The sequence below is a fragment of the Barbus barbus genome (genome assembly GCF_936440315.1).
Source record: "Barbus barbus genome assembly, chromosome: 32".
Lineage (NCBI taxonomy): Eukaryota > Metazoa > Chordata > Actinopteri > Cypriniformes > Cyprinidae > Barbus > Barbus barbus.
The window spans coordinates 19,150,355-19,169,491 of NC_136760.1; the positions used below are offsets into that span (position 1 = coordinate 19,150,355).

General features: G+C 42.3%; 1 protein-coding gene across 1 annotated transcript in view; it reads right to left on the reverse strand.

The window, feature by feature from the left end:
• Positions 1-8,624: 8,624 nt before the first annotated feature.
• The window catches only part of LOC306852254 (pro-neuregulin-3, membrane-bound isoform-like), a 160,976-nt gene continuing 150,463 nt past the window's right edge, over positions 8,625-19,137 (reverse strand). The window contains exons 6-9 of the mRNA XM_079388965.1: positions 18,481-18,607; positions 15,372-15,484; positions 14,811-14,999; positions 8,625-9,832 (exon numbers count right to left, since the gene is read on the reverse strand). Of these exons, the coding sequence (XP_079245091.1) occupies positions 9,160-9,832; positions 14,811-14,999; positions 15,372-15,484; positions 18,481-18,607 (1,102 nt within the window). The 3' untranslated portion in view covers positions 8,625-9,159. The remainder of the gene's footprint in view (positions 9,833-14,810; positions 15,000-15,371; positions 15,485-18,480; positions 18,608-19,137) is intronic.

Below are 19,137 nucleotides of genomic sequence, written 5' to 3' on the forward strand. Positions count from 1 at the left end.
CCAATAACCCTTAGTAAGATCCAGGGTGGAGATGAACCGGGCTCTCCCCAGGCGGTCCAGCAGTTCGTCGACGCGGGGCATGGGGTACCCGTCAAACTAGGAGACCTCGTTAAGGCGGCGGAAGTCGTTGCAAAACCGGAGGGTGCCGTTCGGTTTCGGGACCATTACGATGGGACTGGACCACGGGCTGCGGGAGGGCTGAATTACTCCCAACTTCAGCATCTCCTGTACCTCCTCCTCGATGGCGTGTCGCCGAGCCTCGGGGATCCGGTAGGGACGCTGCCTGACGATGACTCCAGGTGGAGTACGGACATCATGCTGTAAGACGTTGGTCCGCCCGGGACGAGGGGAGAACACATCCGAGAATTGACCGACCAGATGTTGAAGTTCCGTTTTCTGGGCGGCCGACAGGAGGGCGCCAATGTCCACAACCACGGGGTCAGTGGTGGTCAGAGCAGATAGCTGGGCCCTAGTCCCTACCCAGCGTTTCAGGAGGTTTATATGATAGAGCTGTTCCTCTTTTCTCTTCCCGGGTTGTCGGATGCGGTAAGTAACTGGTCCTACCCGCTCCGTGACGGTGTACGGCCCCCGCCACTGTGCCAGGAACTTGCAGGCCGCCGTTGGGACTAGGACCAGAACGTGGTCTCCAGGCTGGAACTCCCGTGGTTGGGCCGCCCGATTGTAATGGCGCTGCTGGGCTTCTTGGGCTTTTACGAGGTGTTCCCTCACGAGTGGCATGACTCGGTCAATCCTCGTCCTCATGTCCCGGACGTGCTCGATTGTGGACTGATGGGCGGATGGCTGCTGTTCCCAGGCCTCCTTGGCGACGTCAAGAAGGCCGCGAGGCTGCCGTCCAAAGAGGAGTTCAAATGGGGTGAATCCGGTGGAGGCTTGGGGCACTTCCCGAATGCCGAACAGGATGTAGGGCAGCATTTGATCCCAGTCGCGTCGGTCGTCAGCAGCCACCCGAAGGAGCATCTGCTTCAACGTCTGGTTAAATCGTTCTACCAACCCATCGGTCTGTGGATGGTAAACTGTGGTGCGCAGCTGTTTAACCTTGAGAAGGCGACACAGGTCGGCCATCGTCCGGGACATAAAGGGGGTGCCCTGGTCGGTCAATATCTCCTTGGGAATGCCGACCCGGCTACACAGTAGGAACAGCTCCTGGGCGATCGCCTTGGAGGTGGCCTTGCGGAGTGGGATGGCTTCGGGGTAGCGGGTCGCATAATCCACAATGACCAGGATGTGTTCGTGTCCCCGGGCAGACTTAGGCAGCGGTCACACCAGATCCATTCCTATCCGCTCGAAGGGCACCTCAATTATAGGCAGTGGAATTAGCGGCGTGGGGGGGAGGGGTTCGTGGTGTCGTTCGCTGGCACACCGGGCACGCTTGACAGAACCGCTTGACGTCTGCGTCGAGGCTGGGCCAGTGAAAACGGTCCCTGATCCGGCTGATGGTGTTTTGGGCGCCCAGGTGGCCAGCCATTGGGTGTGAGTGGGCCAGCTCCATGATGACCTCGGTCTTTGTGCGTGGTACCACCAACAGCTTTACCTCCTCCCCTCTTCGCCGTGCGACACAGTACAGCAAACCATTCTGGACAACAAAGTGGGGGGTTGGGTGTGGGGGTGGTCGGGCCTCCTTTCCGTCTATCACCCTCACTTGTGTCCAGCAATGCTTCAGCCGGTCATCCCCGAGCTGTTCCTTTGCAAAAGCTCCCCCTCCCTTAACCTGTTGAAACGCATCAAAGAAGAGGTTAGAAGATTGGGAGGGGGACTCACCATCTCGGGCGCTGTCCGTGGCCAGCAACACAGGGCGTCGACGGGGACGACGACTGGTCTTCTTTTTCCGGCGGTTCCCAGCGGGGCTGGCAGGTCGTGTAGCAGCGGCGAACAGCTGGTCGAACCCTGGCCAGTCGCGGCCAAGTAGCACCGGCACTGGGAGGTCCTTCACGATGCCCACTTCCACGGGCCAGGTGCCCGGGTCGGCAGAGATGTTGACTTGCCTGGCCGGAACCTCACGGGTGTCGCCATGAACGCTGGTGATGGGGAGGCGTAAATTGGCTCCGATGGTTGGGGGCAGCACGGCTGGTTGGACCAAACTGACGGCGCTGCCAGAGTCGAAGAGGGCCTGGTAAGTTCGCCCATTTATCCTTACACTTGCTTGAAGGCCCTCCGGTGGGGGCTCTAGGTGGACGAGACAACCTGCCAGCCAAGCCCGTGGAGGCGTGCGAGGAGGTTCCGTGGGCATGGGCTCATCTTGAGTGCCGGGAACCGCTGGCCTGCTGACTGTGCGCGAGGTGCCCTCCGGCATGCGTCGCTCCTGGTACACCCTCCGGGGAATGGGCGGCGCTCGCTCCCCAGCCTCCCGACGCAGCGTAGCTTCCGCCAGCTCGATGGCTTCGACCAGGTCTCATGTGGTCTGCGGGTTCTGCATGCCAGCTGCCTGTTGAAGAGGGCGGGGTAGGACGCGGAGGAACCGGTCCTCGACAACGCGTTCAGCTACCTGGGCAGCGGTTGGATTCCCAGCGAGGAGCCAGTGTTGTGAAAGGCGCATGAGTTCGGCCGCCTGGGCGTGGGCTGGCTTCTGGCTGTTATATTATATGTATGGAAGAGTTGGGCGGCCGCGACAGGGGACAGTCCAACCCGGCCCAGGATCTCATTCCTCAGATCATCGTAGGAGTCGACTAAGTGGGCGGGCAGAGAGAAGTAGGCTTGCTGAGACTCGCCGGTTAATAATGGAGCCAGGATCCGTGCCCAATCTTCTCTGGGCCAAACCTCCCGTTCTGCGATGGTCTCAAACATCCGTAAGTAGTTTTCTGCGTCGTCGTGGACTGTCATCTTTGGCAGGAGCTGGGTGGCCTGCACCCGGGGATCGGGCAGCGGAACCCGCTGAGCCGTGGCGCCGCGGAGCGCGGCGATCTTGCGCTCCGTATCTCCCTGTCGCGCGGCCATGTGCTCCACGATTTGCTGCTGGCGGATGCTGACTTCGGTGAGGTGTTTCAGGAGCTCTTCCATGGCTGGGGAGGAGCCGCCGCCTATAATATACAGGGAAAAAAAAGGCACACACAAAAAAAACAAAAAAAACAGGTGAGGGGGTCGGTGATTCTTCAGCGATCTGTCCGCATTCTCCACCAGTGTGGCGGGCTGAAGAATCACACGACAGGGTCAAGTGCAACAAAGACCCCGGAGGGTGTATTTATTGAACAAAAAATGGATAATAAAAGTGGAAGTGCCAACGTGTCTGGTGTCCAGGTCCTGTGCTCAGTGATCCGCTTTTTCTTCCCGTCTTCAGTGCTGCATGCTCCGTGCGCGGTGCTTGAAGTGGCGGCCTGGTCGGTCATGCACTGCTGTCTGAACAAGAAAGAACACGGTTAGTATGCTTCCTAGTGGAGACGTTTCTCACCCTTGTCTGTGGCGAAGCGGCTTTTGTAGTCCTCTCCCGAGTGGCTTCAGCTGTGCCCGACCAGCCCGCGCTGATTGTGCGCAGGTGTTTCTCCTTCGTTGCCAGGGCGACGCTGATAGGTGCTCGGGACACTTGTCACAATATCTATTAATTTAGAAATAATTGTAAATTTCTGCTATTAATTTCTCTGAACACCCACTGAGACCACTGTGCACATGTTATTTAGCCTCTCTGTACTCACGCATAGAGCCCCTTCTTTCCTCAGCTCATGATTTCCTGTAATGGTATTTGCTTGAGAAATTAGATACCATCTTTCTAATTAAGCTCATAAGCATAATCTCATTGCTCTTATCAATTCTGCTGTACACGAGTTCAAAAAGCACACCAACATCAGTGGGGAGAGGCATCACAAAGCCAAAACCCATAATGCTTATCTTTCATCTGATAATGTTGATATGTGCATGAGAAATGGAAAACGTGTGTGGTTAATAAGAGAACGGTTGCTATTTAAGTTTTTATTTATTTATTTATTTTGCATGCTGCTTTTCACAATAAAAGCAGCTTTACAGGAAAATAGTGTCTTGAAGCCCCCCAGTGAGAAGGGTTGAAAAGCAAGGCTGAAACTCTTAAGATATTTAGGGGGATGAGAAAGAAGCCTTGGGAGGAACTCAGCAGGTGGATCTCAACACCTCAGGCACAGATTTAAATAAATGTGCACAAGCACAACTAGTTACATATGTGCAGTAATAGTCATGTATATTTAATGAGTTAATGTGTCAGTAATTTTAGTATTCGTCAGCGAAGCATCCGTCACTGTATGGGTGTAGTTGGCGCTAGGTCTGGCAAAATGTCAAAAAATCTGTTTGGAATGGAGAGTAACACAGATTTAACAAATTAGTTGCATCTGTTATTTGTTAATTCTGTGTTGCCAGAGGAAAAGTTTACAGTAAACCATTTTTAAATCATATGTATCTTATTATGATATTGACAGCCTAAGCTTTATGTCACTAATCCTGGTTTATTGAAAACAGTCTATTCACTGGGAATTTCATTGTGAAAATCCAATTTAATGGGTTGTATTTACCATGAAATACATTTGAATATTTTAATATCCTATATTTTCTTGGTATTCTCACCGGAACTATTTTTAATCAACTCCGTGATATGAAGTAATTTCACTGCATATTATGGAGACCTTTTATACATTATGTTCAGACGCAGAACAAAATGGGATTGTGTGTTAGGCACATAGAAGAAGTGTCTTAAATCATTTGGTACTTGCCTTTAACATGAACAACAAATATGAAATTTTCACTTTTGTAAACAACAGCACTAGATTTATGATGAAGTATATTGAAGTAGTCACATATGTTTTAATGATCCAACACCAGGATGTAGTTAATCACAGAGAATCGTAAGTTCCTTTTGTATGTAATCAACCTCATTGTCAACGTCACATCTCAAAGCACTGTCTCACTTGGGAAGAATTCAGAGTTGTCTATTGTGCACATATACGCCTTTCATCTCCTTTATGAAGAGTCCATTGTAATATTAAGCCTCAATCCTGAATGTTAACGAAGTATTTTCACTTCAAGGTGCAATTTAGAACTTTTGTGCTCTTTTAACACATTTTACAAATTAAGAAAGGGTTTTTGTGACATGGCATCTGAATGGTATACACTCACATCAGATGAAGATTGTACTCGCAATGCTAAAAAAATGTTAAATTACAGTATGGTGCAGGTAACCCTTAATGTATTTCACCATATTGAAAAGATGTGTACCGAAGAGATTCTTAAAGCATAGAGTGTAATAGTCAGGTTCCTGAAGTAAAAAGCCCATTCTATTAGTACACAGATTATTTGATTTTTAATAATAACTCATTAACCCTTGAAGAGAGATGTGCTGTGAGCTGTGATTAACAAGGATGTTAATGAAGCCATCAGCCCACATTGTTTAAACATATTTTACATTTTCATATTTTAAATAATCACATGATTCTGCAAAGAAATCTCACGACAAGCATCACAACAAGCAAATGCTGTCAAAAAAACTAAGCGCACCCATACTTTCATACTTTTCTGGGCATTGACAGTGTTATTTACTTGGCAATCAATGGGACAGTCACAAGCCTCCTGGTTTTCATCCAAAATATCTTAAATTGAGTTCCGAAGACGAACAAAGCTTTTACGGGTTTGGAACGACATGGGGGTAAGTGATAAATGACAAAATTTTCATTTTGGGGTGGAGTAACCCTTTAAAGGGGTGGTTGATTGTTTTTTTTTTCAGGCTTGATTGTGTATATGGGGTGCAGTCAAACATGTATTCATGCTTATTTAAAAAAAAAAAAACATTATTTTTCACATAATTCACCTTTATTCCACACCTCTCTGCCCTCTCTGATAAACGGCCCGATTATTTCCTGGTTTTATGAAGCCCCTCCCTCAGAAATGCGTAATGGGCTCTGATTGGTTAGCTGGTCCAGTGTGTTGTGATTGACTAAACCGCCTCTAGTGCGCGTCTGAACATCCTGCCCCTTACCTCAGCAGCATGTGCTCCGGTTGTATTGTAAACAATGGCATCATCTATATTGCTTATCAATTTGAGCCCGAATGAGACAGAGAGGATATTAGTGAAGAGGATCGCGCAGAACCTGTGCAAGCATGGCTTTTAATGGTATGTTTTTTTGTTTGTTTGTTGTTGGTTCATACTTTTAGATATGCTGTTATTTGAAAGTGCTACTGCTTCTGTTAGATTTTAATATACAGCTTTATCCTAATTAAAGCCTTAATACAGCACGGCAACTGCACACGCGTCCATGTATAACGCTTCTCATTGATGTGTGAAAATGAGAAAAAGTGTATAATTGGAACAGTTTGTTGGAGCTGATCTGACGATCTGAATGAGAGAGAGATGCAGAGCAGGGCGACACGAGTGACAGTATTATGAAGCACTGCTTTAAACATATTATTTTGAAACTTGTAAATCCATTAAAATCGTTAGACGACAAAATCGCGATTCATATATGAATAGATTTTTACGCCAACCTCTAGTTTTCTCTTCCTCTTCTCTAAAGCAGGGGCAGCATGGCCTCGCCCCCTTCGTTACGTGTTTCCGGGGGCGAGGTTTATCTGGGTCCGTGACGTATCGGACCCGGGAAGTAACTCGTTGTAGTCCCTTACCAGTCGTTTTTGTAGGCATTAAACTGCCAGAATTTTAAAAGACGATATCTCCGTTTCCACTGAACTTTCAGCATTGTAACTTTGCAGATATTGTTTATGCTTTAACAGCAACATTACACACAAACTAACGTTAAAAAAGTGAAATCGCAATCAACCACCCCTTTAAAGTACAAATACCACAATAGTGAAGAATGTTGCTATGTATGCTAACGCTAGCTAAAGAACTACTGAATGCATCTGAATTTAATATAAATTTACATTTATGCATTTAGCAGACGCTTTTATCCAAAGCGACTTACATTGCATTCAAGTTACAGTTTTTACATTTTATCAGCTCTTGCTTTCCCTGGGAATCGAACCCATGACCTTGGCGTTGCTAGCGCCATGCTCTACTATTTGAGTTACAGGAAAGCATAAATGATGCCTGGGTTAACATGGCCAGCAAAAATCAAATCAATGAAACAGCCAATTTAGTACCACATTTTTCATGATAAAAATGCAGATATTTTTGAGATTTCTTTGCAGGATATGTGCAAATGACTTCCATTTCACATAGATTGCACCGATTTGCAAGTGTGATATTGCTTAAGCATCCCATTTGTAATAGAAAATGTGTTTTGTTATTAAACACGAGAAGTTCTTCACATCCAAACCAAAGCTATTTAAAATAAGCAATCTGTTTATCTACCGTATCATTGAATGCACTCATTATTCATTATCTTTTATCTATTGAATAATGAAAAAGCTAGTCATCCATCAGAAAGCGCCTTCAGTTTTGGTTTGAGCTGTGAGTTGAATTGTGAAAGAGATTTCCTTAGCAGTTATTACACATTTTTTACCCACAAGTTGTATTCTGGCCCAGTGCGAAGCATCTAGAGAGCGTGAATTCTTTAGACAAATCAAACCAAAGGTACATTGCTGCAAAAAATTGTAATTTTGAAGTCGCTGCAGCTCATTCCAGGTGACAGATACACTGCCCTCATTGCGTCTACGTTTCCCACCAGCATCTGTAGGTCTACCCCTGTTGTGCTGTGCATTTGTACTTTCTCTAATGTTAGCAGCCTGAAGAAGCCTCAAGAAACATCCTGCGTTTATTAATATATCAGCATAGAGGAGAAATGGGCCTGCTCCTCAAACAGATGCAATAGCACAGGGATGAGACATTCTACCAAAAAAACCCTGAGACATGCACACAGGACTCTGGCTCACAGTACAGTACATCAGTGTTTTCATGGCTTCCTCCCATCGGAGTGAAGATTGACTTGAGATTGAATATTAAGATGGTGGATGAACATGTGTAATGTTCTCACAAAATGAAAGGATCACCCATTATGAATTTCAAAGCCAATGGCTCACACAAGACACGGTGCATGAGAGCAAAACAAATATGTTTGTCTGCAAATTAATAAAAAAAATTGCCAAATGTTGCTTCTGTGGTGCTCGGTTGGAAGAAATTGTTGGTGCAGCCTGTCAGAGGTTGTGTTTTTTTTCTTATTTGGATTATAATGTCACCTCACGCTGAGACTCACGCTCAGAAAATTAGCCCGATAATTCATAAAGCGTTCTGGGTGCGACTCGCTCGTGTTGCCCTCGTTTGAGGTAAACACGACGAGAGACATCAATGACACCGTGCTTTAATCTTTCTGCTGATTAATTCCACCCTCACCTGAAAAAAACGAGCCAGTTAAGGAAACTTTTTTCCTTCCCTTTTGCGGTTTCAAAATAGCTGATGTAAAATAATGAGTCTGGGCTTAATTAGCAAGAGTTACTTTCACAGGAGATAAACAAGTAAATGATTAAATCCGTTTTGGTCTCTTTGGATGGAGAGGCTGCAGCATCTGACTCCGCCTATCTCTGTTGCCATGGAGACAGACGGTGACTCTGCCGGTTTCTCTTCATTCAGCACGTTCGTTGGATCGTTTCAGGCGATGGCTGCAGATACCTGGCTGCGGCGCTCAGTGAGCTCTCTGCTAAAAACAGAAGGTGTGAGATGCACAACATCGATCGCACGGTTACGGGCAGATACTCTCTGATCAAATGACAGGGTGACATTCAGATTTTATTCAGAAACTGCCGATTTCTTCTCAAGACCTCAAGCAAAACAGACAAAAAGACAGAGCTGGGCTGAGATTATAGAACAGCAGTTATTGGGAAAAAAAGCTTCTGCATTACCATGTTTTGCATCTTTATTTTTGTCACTCGGTACGTCATACATGGAATATATGACATACATATAGTTTTGACATCTATTATATTTTTTCTTCTTTACAGTAGAGAAACAACATTGAGATTGAGACACACTATTTGGTTTCTAAATTGAAGCTTTTTGTTAAATAGTGGCATATAAATCCTCTCCAATAGCTCTTTAGATCAACATCCCATCAAAGTCTTCCTTCTCTCGCATCTATTCACATTGTGTCTTCAGTAAGTCAGAGTTTTAAATTGGGTTGTCAGTAGTTGTACTTCACAATGCAGTAAAATAGTTCCAAAAGTAAGTGTCTTGCACAAGCGGAGACGTTCTAGCCCCATCCACACTGACGTGGAGTTTCCAAAGCAATCTTTGCATTTATTCAATCAGCTTTTGGGATATGTGAGGCAGGCCACACCTCTAACCCCGTCAGAAAAAGAGCTGTCTTTTTCGCCCCCTGCAAACGGGGTTTGTAAACCGTCATCCTGCTGTCCTTCCCCAAAAGCAGAGCGGCCCTCCTGTCCTCCGGTAGTCTTAGACAGCAGGCTGGGGGCGTACTGTGTGGTTTTCGCCCCTGATCCCAGTACGGTCATAGAAATGACAGTCTTTGCTCTTCTGGAGCTTGTGCCTGATCCCAAGGCTGTTGTGTAGGTAACAAGGCTTTTGTGTTTGATTTGGCCCCTTGACATCAGTGCAGACTCGGAGCAGGTGAGTGTCTGTGGATCCTCCACCACCACAGAGGAGCTGGCAAGTGATTGGCTGGAATTTGCCACTGACACTGCCTCAGTCTCAGGATTGATTAGGTTGTAGCTGGAAGATCCCCTACCCCCGTTATGCAGCTTGTTCCCGCCCCCCTGACCAAAATCAGGTCCCTGAATGGAGGGGATAATGGGTACGGAGTGGGCTCGGAAAGAAGGGGGTGGAAAGGTTGTTCCCTGGTCGAGACGAGTGCACGGAATGTCGGTGTAGCCCATCTTTCCTCTGGAATGGGCAGAGAGCATAATTTGCATATTCAGATTGCAATGGCTAGGTTGATTGCTGTCCGAGTGAGACTGGCACCTAGGGGATGAGAAACCGAGGGAATTAGTACTTACATCTCATTATCCATTACACTGATTTTGTCTGTTACACACGAAAGAAATCGCTCGGCCACTGAGAATGTTGTAAAATCAATTTAAGACCAAAACAAAAAAACAATCACAGCAGTGATCCAATTATTTGGAGGTGGTGGGAATTTTGAATCTCAGTGTAATTATGTATAATCCGCAGCTTGGGCTGTGTGCCTGTGGTAGCATAAATGTTAAAGCCAAGCTCATTCTCTCTTCTGATGACTCAGACATAGATTTAAAAAAAAAAATATGACGATAAAATTTAGCATATCAGTCAATATCGATTAGTATTACGATAAATTTCACATTTATTACTTTCAAGTTTAAAAGCAGATCTTTGCTCCCAAGTAAAAATTGTACAAACCAGACCATTAATTGTGGTTTTAAACATCTTTTTATGGTCAGAACATGACAAACACTTCACGCTTTAATGTTCTAATGAGTGATATTGTTTCAAATCATGAAACAGGTTTGTGTTGCCTGACTTTGACTCCTACATTATCTGCAACACAGCAATGCAATCTGCTGTATTAATAACATTTTTTGTCTCTTAGAAATGCAAATTTGACAGTGGCTTGAGTTGACAATAGTAGTAACTTGAGTTAGGAGGTAGATGTAAATGTGTGTTCATTATCAAAAACAGTAACATCTGTAAAAAATTATAACCCCATATTATATGGTGAAATAGAATTATTCTAAATATTTGAGTTTTACCTTTAAAGGAACATTCCACTTTTTTTTTTTGAAAACAGGCTCATTTTCCAACTCCCCATGAGTTAAACAGTTGAGTTTTACCATTTTCGAATCCATTCAGCCGATCTCCAGGTCTGGCGGTAGCACTTTTAGTGCAGCTTAGCATAGCTAATTGAATCATTGAATCTGATTAGACCGTTAGCATCTCGCTCAAAAATTACGAAAGTTTTGATATTTTTCCTATTTAAAACTTGACTCTTCTGTAGTTACATCGTGTACTAAGACTGACGAAAAATTAAAGTTTGCGATTTTCTAGGCTGATATGGCTAGGAACTATACTCTCATTCCAGTGTAATAATCAAGGAACTTTGCTGGTGTACCATGGGTGCAGCAGGTGCAATGATATTACGTAGCGCCTTTGTAAAATGAGCCTATTTTTTTAAAAAGTGAAGTGTTCCTTTAACCATTGGTCTTCCATAGTAGCATACATTTAGATCTAGATATCAGTTAAAACCACACATATAGCACCTAAATACCATGGTAAAAATGTAACTATATGGTTTCTATGTATTGGTATGAAAAACAGTAGTCTAAATACATTTAGCATAAATGCACAAATGCTGCAGCTTAATAATAATAAAAACTTCTGTATTTATATTCTATTACTTTAATACATTTAATACATGTCTACATTAATAATGTAATAAAATGTGATATGAATATCCCAAATTTATTCCACAATACCATAGTGCAGTTAGTGTTACTACAGTGATTCAATGGCAAATTATGGTGATTTGTAGACTGAAAAGCCTTCTGACTGCATTGTTGCAGACTAGCTGTAAACTAGTTTAAATCATTGAATTAAATTGAGTCATTTGTGTTCTGCACTGAATTCGAGTGCTTCACACTGGATGTCACGCCGCTGTTTAGTGCTCATGTGACTGAGACTCATCAGCGAGTAAACACATCTGCACTAGTGAGCACACGTTACACTTCCGTTTGAAATTTGATTTAATAATAAATGGTCTATGTGGCGTTGTTCAAATGAGTCACATTGTTTCGTTCTGCTTTTGGCACATAAACATTTTAACGAACATTTATCGAACTCTTGTTAATGTTTTATCAAGGGAATTTATATCGCTATAATTATCGTTATCGTTTTTCGCCCAGCCCTAGATTTAAGCCATTCCCATCAAAGCTTGTGTATTCTTCACCCAGACCTATGAGATTATGAAGACCATGCTACTTCATTTAGCTGTGGTTTTGATCTGCAGGAGGGGCTTGACTGCTTATCGAATCCAGCACACCTTGTGGTGAAAAACAAAAAAATCTTTTGGTATTTTGCTGGGAGATTGCCGTGGAGTACCACTCAGATCTTGCAAAGTGACCCAAGCGGGTTATCTAGGGTTTGTCAGATGTAGAATCATAGGAAATGTTGTGGGTTTCTCAACGTCGAGGTTCAAACTGGCACAGTTATCACCCTCTTATCTAAACCTTGACATGATGACATTTCAGTACAGCTTTGCAAGAGCACCAAATCATTCTTGCTTTTGGTATAAAGTGAAAGCATCAGACACACAAAAATGCTATGTTTTGTCACTTCCCAGAAACCCCAGCTCATCTGGCCACTGAGTTATTGTCTGACATCAAAGACTGTTAAATAGCAGGGCTTAAATAATTGAGCCCTATAACACAATGCACGGGTATGAAAAGTGTATTCTAGCTGCAGGTTAATCCGGCAGATCGCAGCAAATCAAAACAATATCTAAATATAACCGCACCGATGGCACATGCAGTTTCAATCCATATTTCATCTCTGACAGGTAAATATGTGTCTTTGCAGGGTTTTTTTTTTTCATAAAACTGACAACATTCTGTGGGGGTCCTGCTGTCATAGTGAGGGGGATAAGCGAGATCTCGTGCCCATCTCTCTCTCTTTCCCCCCTCTCCTCACTTCTTTTTTCTCCATTAGTCTGGAGGGTGTCTCCATGGCAACAAGAGAGAGGTTCGGTGATGGTGTTGGTGTTTTAAAGCTGTTAAGTCTAGAAATAGGTCAGTTCAGCCCCAGTCTGTCTCTCTCTTGGCCGGCCAAGACTGGCCTGAGAAAGGTTCAGAGGCTTATCAATATTTAATTAATCGTGAACAATAAAAACAATAGCTGAATAGCATGGACCCCTATAGAGGGGTTACCCATTGGTTCTTTCAGACATGAGCTTAAATTAAGCAAAAGTCGAGCTAACCCAACAGACTTTACATAAAACACAGAGAGCCCTGCTGCTGACACACTGGGAAAAAGAAAAAAAACCCTTCTGTAAGCGTGTTAGTACGTATGTGCTTGATCACAGCCCTTAAATGAGTCTCCAAGCTCAAAGCTGCACTGTTTAAGAATGTAAATTATGGAAATAGGTCAAATAGAGAGAGTTTGGCAGAGAGTGGAGTTTACAAGTCACTGTGAAGCTGGATCAAGTTGGCATGGTAATGAGAACATTGCTTGGAAATTCAGGAGTAAGGGCTACTTGCACACATACACCCTACTTAACTGAAGGACATTATTCCTGCCATGGGCCCTGTCAATTAAATCTAGTTTCCTCTGACTCTATATTGTATGTTCCTTAGAAATCTAATTTGATCTGGTTCTAGACCATTCTATATGGAATAGTTCAGAGGTTATGGTGTTTATCCTCAACGTATATGGTTTTCTTCAATTATGGGCACCTTTGGTCCTGTGAACCTGAGTTAATTTGTCTACTAACAATGTCAAATAGTGTTGCAAATGTTTGGGGTCGGTAAGATTTTTTAATGATTTTAAAAGAAGGCTTTTAAGCCTACCAAGGCTGCATTTACTTGCTTTAAATACAGAAAAACAGTGATATTTTGATATATTATTAAAATTTATTAAAATGTAATTTATTCCTGTTTCAGCAACTCCATGCGGTATAATTCAGTGTCAATTGAATGAATGAATGAATGAATGAATGAATGATGCATTTATATAGCGCATTTATTGTGTATTGCTGTACACCCAAAGCGCTTTACAATCATGTGGGGGTCTCTCCTCAACCACCACGGCAGCCACAGTACAACGGCGCCAGTGCGCTCACCACACACCAGTTACAGCTGGAGAGGAGAGTGTGATAGAGCCAATCAAGTGGATGGGGATTACTAGGAGACCATGATTGATAAGGGCCAGTGGAGGGAATTTGGCCAGGACACCGGGGTTACACCCCTACTCTTTACGAGAAGTGCCATGGGATTTTTAGTGACCACAGAGAGTCAGGACCTCGGTTTAACGTCTCATCCGAAGGACGGTGCTTTTTACAGTATAGTGTCCCCCTCACTACACTGGGGCGTTAGGACCCACACAGACTGCAGGGTGAGCACCCCCTGCTGGCCTCACTAACACCTCTTCCAACAGCAACCTAGTTTTCCCAGGAGGTCTCCCATCCAGGTACTGACCTGGCTCAACCCTGCTTAGCTTCAGTGGGAAACCTGTTTTGGGCTGCAGGGTGATATGGCTGTGGTCAATTGATGGTCAATCTATTGATCTTTTAGAAAACATTCTAATATGCTAATTTGGTTGTGCTGCTTAATATATTTGTGGAAACCCTGACAATTTTTTAAGGATTCTATGATTAAGAGAAAGCTGAAAATCTTATTATTATTATTTTTTTTAAATTAGGAAAAATAAAAAACAAACTTCCAAACTTTTGAAAAGAATATGCATCACAAGAGAATTGTAATTTTTCATGATCCAATGAGTGTCATTTCCACCACATTTCAAATAATGAAGAAAATTATAGTGATAATAATTTAATAGTTTTTTATATATCACAAATGCACACAATCAGTTTTTTGTACATTTTGATAAAATTAAAAAACAAGTATTCTGTTAAATCATGTTTGGCATTGGCATTGGTAACCAAGTAGATCAATTTATGATTAAAAAAAAGGTAAAACATTATGGTGGACATGACAATTTCTAGAAGACATTTTTACAAAATAAATTATGTGAGTTTATATTTATTTCATCCACTGTGTTGGTAATTTTTGGAGTTAAAGCATAGTTAAATCAAAATGTGATATATTTTGTTTTCGAAAGTCTGAAAAAAAGTCTTTAAAAACAAAGAAAATATATTCATAAATAAAGTGTTTGTTTTTACAGTGTTGTAGTTAGATCTTGGGGGTGGGAAAAAAAGAAATCATTGCAAGTTTGTTTGTTGGATTTTATTGCTCACCTTCTCAAAGATTGTGGCATCACCTCATTCACCTCCACTTCCTGGAGATGTTTATAGGAATGAAGAGAATCTCGAGATCCTCCACTGAGATGATGGCCTGCTCTAGAGATGGGCGGGGTCCACTTTGAGACAGCTCGATAATTGGATACCTTGTGTTTTAGGGCAGGGCTTGATGAGAAGGAGCAGCTTCTGTAGAAACAGAGAAAAGCTTCCGTAGTAAGAAGACAAAGATTTCATATGAGACAGCCTTAGGTAAGCACATGGCTCTAACGTTTGAATTTCAGATAATTAATTCAGGCCTTGTGTTAGATTCTTCCTATAAATCAGTGCTTGTAAACAACTATTGCAGAGAAAATTATTCCACCATAATTCGGAAATGTAAATTATCATGGTTGCTACCAATTACAATTATTATAATTCTTTTAAGTGGCTCATTTTTGACATTAACATATGGTGCCATATTGAGAGCTGATTAAATTTCTTCCTCCGTTGCTTTCAATTCTGTGGAGAGGGACAGAGTGTCAGAAGTTTTACAATAGATGTGAAGCTCTGGGAAAGTACCTGCAGCGCTTCCCCATGGAGAGACTGCGATTATGATTTGGTAGAGAAACTTTAGAGCTGCCGAGAACGATGCTGGCCGCCTGCGGAGAGGAGAAACCATGGGCTCTTCTGCTCTGTAGAGATGAACAGGAAATAAAACATTGTTACAGACAAACCAAACTATATAGCGGATGACCTTACTGATTGTCATGACTCGTGCCATTTCCATCCATTTGTGAATGTTTCATGGGTGTTACAAAAATGAGAGTGAGAAAATTAGATGAGTGGTTGCTCAGGCTGTGATGTCATGAAATGGTAGCAGCTCAGCTCATGAATATTAATTAGGATATGCAAAATCTATTTCAAGCGATGTGTTATTTTTTTGGTTAAACAGATCAGGTCTGTAGTGGAGCATTTGTTCATAGCCTACTCTAATTTAAAAAGTGAGCATAACATTGCATTGCATAACATTAGATATGTTCCTAAAATCATTTAAAAAAACTATTTTACATCCAATAGCACATTGATTCCTTAATTAATCATTACACACTGGGCTGAGGGAGAAATCACTCTAAGCAAGTTCACATGCCTGAATAATTCTGTGACATTTAATTTGACAACTTCTTTCCTATATCTGCTACTGTCGGGTCATGATTTTGTAGGACAGTGGATGAATGCATGAAACTTTAAATGAGGCCTGAAAATGACTTAATGGTCCAGCAATAAGATTTTTCACTTTTGGTTCAGGGTCCGTCCTCATATAACTTATTTTAATTAATCCAAATTGCAGCTGAACTGCAGGGCATGTAAACTATGGTTCAAAAGTCTGGGGTCAGTACAATTTTTGTAATGTTTTTGAAAGAAGCAGTATATGTTCACCAAGGCTGCATTTATTTAATCAAAAATACAGTAAAAACAACAATATTGTGAATATAATTAACATTTAAAATACATTTTAATATGCTTTAAAGTGTCAATTACTTAATAGCAAGGCTGAATTTTGTCACATGAGCCTCAGAAATCATTCTTGCTGTATGCTGATTTGGTGCTCTTATTATCATGGTTGAAAAGACTTTTGCTAGCTACTTGGGCTAATATTTTTGTGGAAACCGTGATACATGGATTTTGTTTTTGAGATTCTTTGCTAAAAAGAAGACTCAAAGGAAAATAATTTACTTGAAATATAAATCTTTTGTAACATTATAAATGTCTTCACTGTCACATTTGATCAATTTAATGCTTCCGTGCTGAATACAAATATTCACTCTTTCTTTCACTTTTGAATAGTAATGGCAGCACATTTGTTTGATTTTGTTTTATGACTTAACTAGAACAGATAGTGAGCTGCGTGCATCTGGGAGTCATGTGAATGCTACCGCTTTCCCGCCAATGATGACAATCGCAACAACCACTCATTCAAAACATTCAAATCTAATTCCAGCATCGGATTGCCACTTATTACAACACACACAAACAAAATAACTCTTGCTCAGAAATTAGAGATGCTTCCTCTGTATCACATACATAGCTGCTGCAAGCTTTTTCATGAAGCGGCGTGGACACAACCAGCTGTAAATAACATTTACGATTGCTCTTGTGCTTTCTTAGTGTTGTACAGCATCTCATCTCACTTCCCCTCACTTGAACAGACAGATAAACGTAGGAACACACACACAGGCCAAAGACAAAATGAAGGGATCATGAACTCTGAAGAGAGGCCGTATGGAGATGTTCACTCTGCGATATACAGGCCCCTCAGTGAGGAAAAGCCACTTTAATTAGACTTTACATTTAAACTGCAGATTAAGCGAGACACACTCTGATTATTCTTCCTTTCGACTTCCCTAGTCAGGAATTAATCTCAGACAAGATTACATTAATTAATTCCTAACTATTTTTTTTCAGTCCCCTCTTAAAATTAAAGCCATTAACTTACAACAACCCAGCAATCTGAAAGCAGCCTGAAATAAGTATCCCGAGCCCCCCTCCCAGTGTCACCAGAACTGGAAAAAACGGTCGATAATGCAGTTATCCCAGTTAGTGAAATCTCCCTCCCACTGCCTGTCTTGTGGAACATCATTAAAACGATTGAGTTTGACTTTAAACTAGTTTGGGGCCTTACAGCTGAAAAAGCATGTCCTTCTAACACTGCTGCTTCCTTGGGGACCTGTTAGCATTGTTCTTCTCTCCAACAAGAAAATTGGATGATTTCTGACCACCCTTTCATCGCCTCAGCAGGGTGAGAAAACTCAGAGGAAGAGAAGCAGAACAGCAGCGCTTGCTGCTGTAATTGTAAAAAACTTTATGAAGGAGGGGTGAAACATGCAAAATCCAAGTGAAGCCTGAACAAAAGATTGGAGCTCCCCCTCTCAGCCCCTTCCTAAATTACTTTTTTAGTCATCTGCTACTAGCTCAGCAGATTTTGGTGACGATTATATAAGCGGTCCAATTAAAGGTTTGCTGTGCATGCTTGGATTAGCAAGAGTGACACTCATCTGATATGCTGCATTTACACACTATATGCATTTTCATATAAATGACTTCTGCAAGGAAATGTAAATGTTAACCATTGGGAATAATTTAAGATTCCACACTCTCATTGGACCTGATGACACACATGGGAATGTGAGCCGTCAACTTTTGTGTATGGGATGAAAATGAACTGCCAAGTGGCAGCAGAGAGAGACTGATCTTCCAGTTTGGATAATGTAACCCTATTCATCCAGTTCTTCATCAGCTAGGTGGCTGACTGCCTTTGACTGTTGCATCAGATAGATGCAGTGTTTACTCCCCGAGCTGCATGCAGTGTTATTTCTGTCAACTTGAGGGATCTTCGGAGCAGGTGGGAAAGCAGTAAAGCCGTGGAGGGCATCATTCCTCCAACTGCCTGCTGGCCAATTGTATTCATTACTGGTGACTGTTACACAGGGGAATTTATTTGAATCTCCATTACAGCACATGTGGGGAGCTTGATTTCCGACTGTACACGTATATATTTGGTATATGCACTGGTGCGGAGATGTAGGCTTTTTTTGGACAAGCGATCATTATGTGCTTTGTCAGCACAAATGTGGACTTCATGCAGATTTGCTCTCTGGGACATAAACAAACAGCAGCTGCGAGACGTCACCTTCTGAAGCTGGAGGGCGCTCTCGAGTCGGGGGCTGGATTTAGACATGAGACCCGAGGCGTTGACAGTACTGTCCCTCAAGTTGCGAATTTCGGTCAGATGGGCTCGATGCTTCTCCCTTTGTCTCCTGCAAAGTGTTAATACATTTTTAAACCACACAATTTAATTTCCTGTATTGAGACTTCAAGAGGTCAGTGAAGCATATGAGAAAAGCAAAACTCTTTTAAAAATCTAGTTTAGTTTGTCACAGGTTCTTAGAAATTATTTTTTTTGTATTCGTGTTGGTTTTATATGATTTTAAAAATATTCCTAAGGTCTTTAAAAAAACATTATGTGTACACATTATGCTTTTACATATTTTTTCTTACTACAAATATAAATTATTCATTTAAAAAAATATTATGTTTTTGGGGAGTTGCATATTGACATTTTACAACCTAACCTCATCACGAAAATTTTGAAATTATTCATTATTTCATGAGACCTTGACACATGACTGATTTTACAGACAACAGCTTTTCAAATATTAATAAGCAGTGAAGTAGTATTGTTAAAATATTTATTCTTTAAGAAATAATAAAAGATTATACCAAACTACTAAACAATGTTTTCTTTTCATCATTTCATTTCATCTCATTCATAGAAGAGGCATAAGCC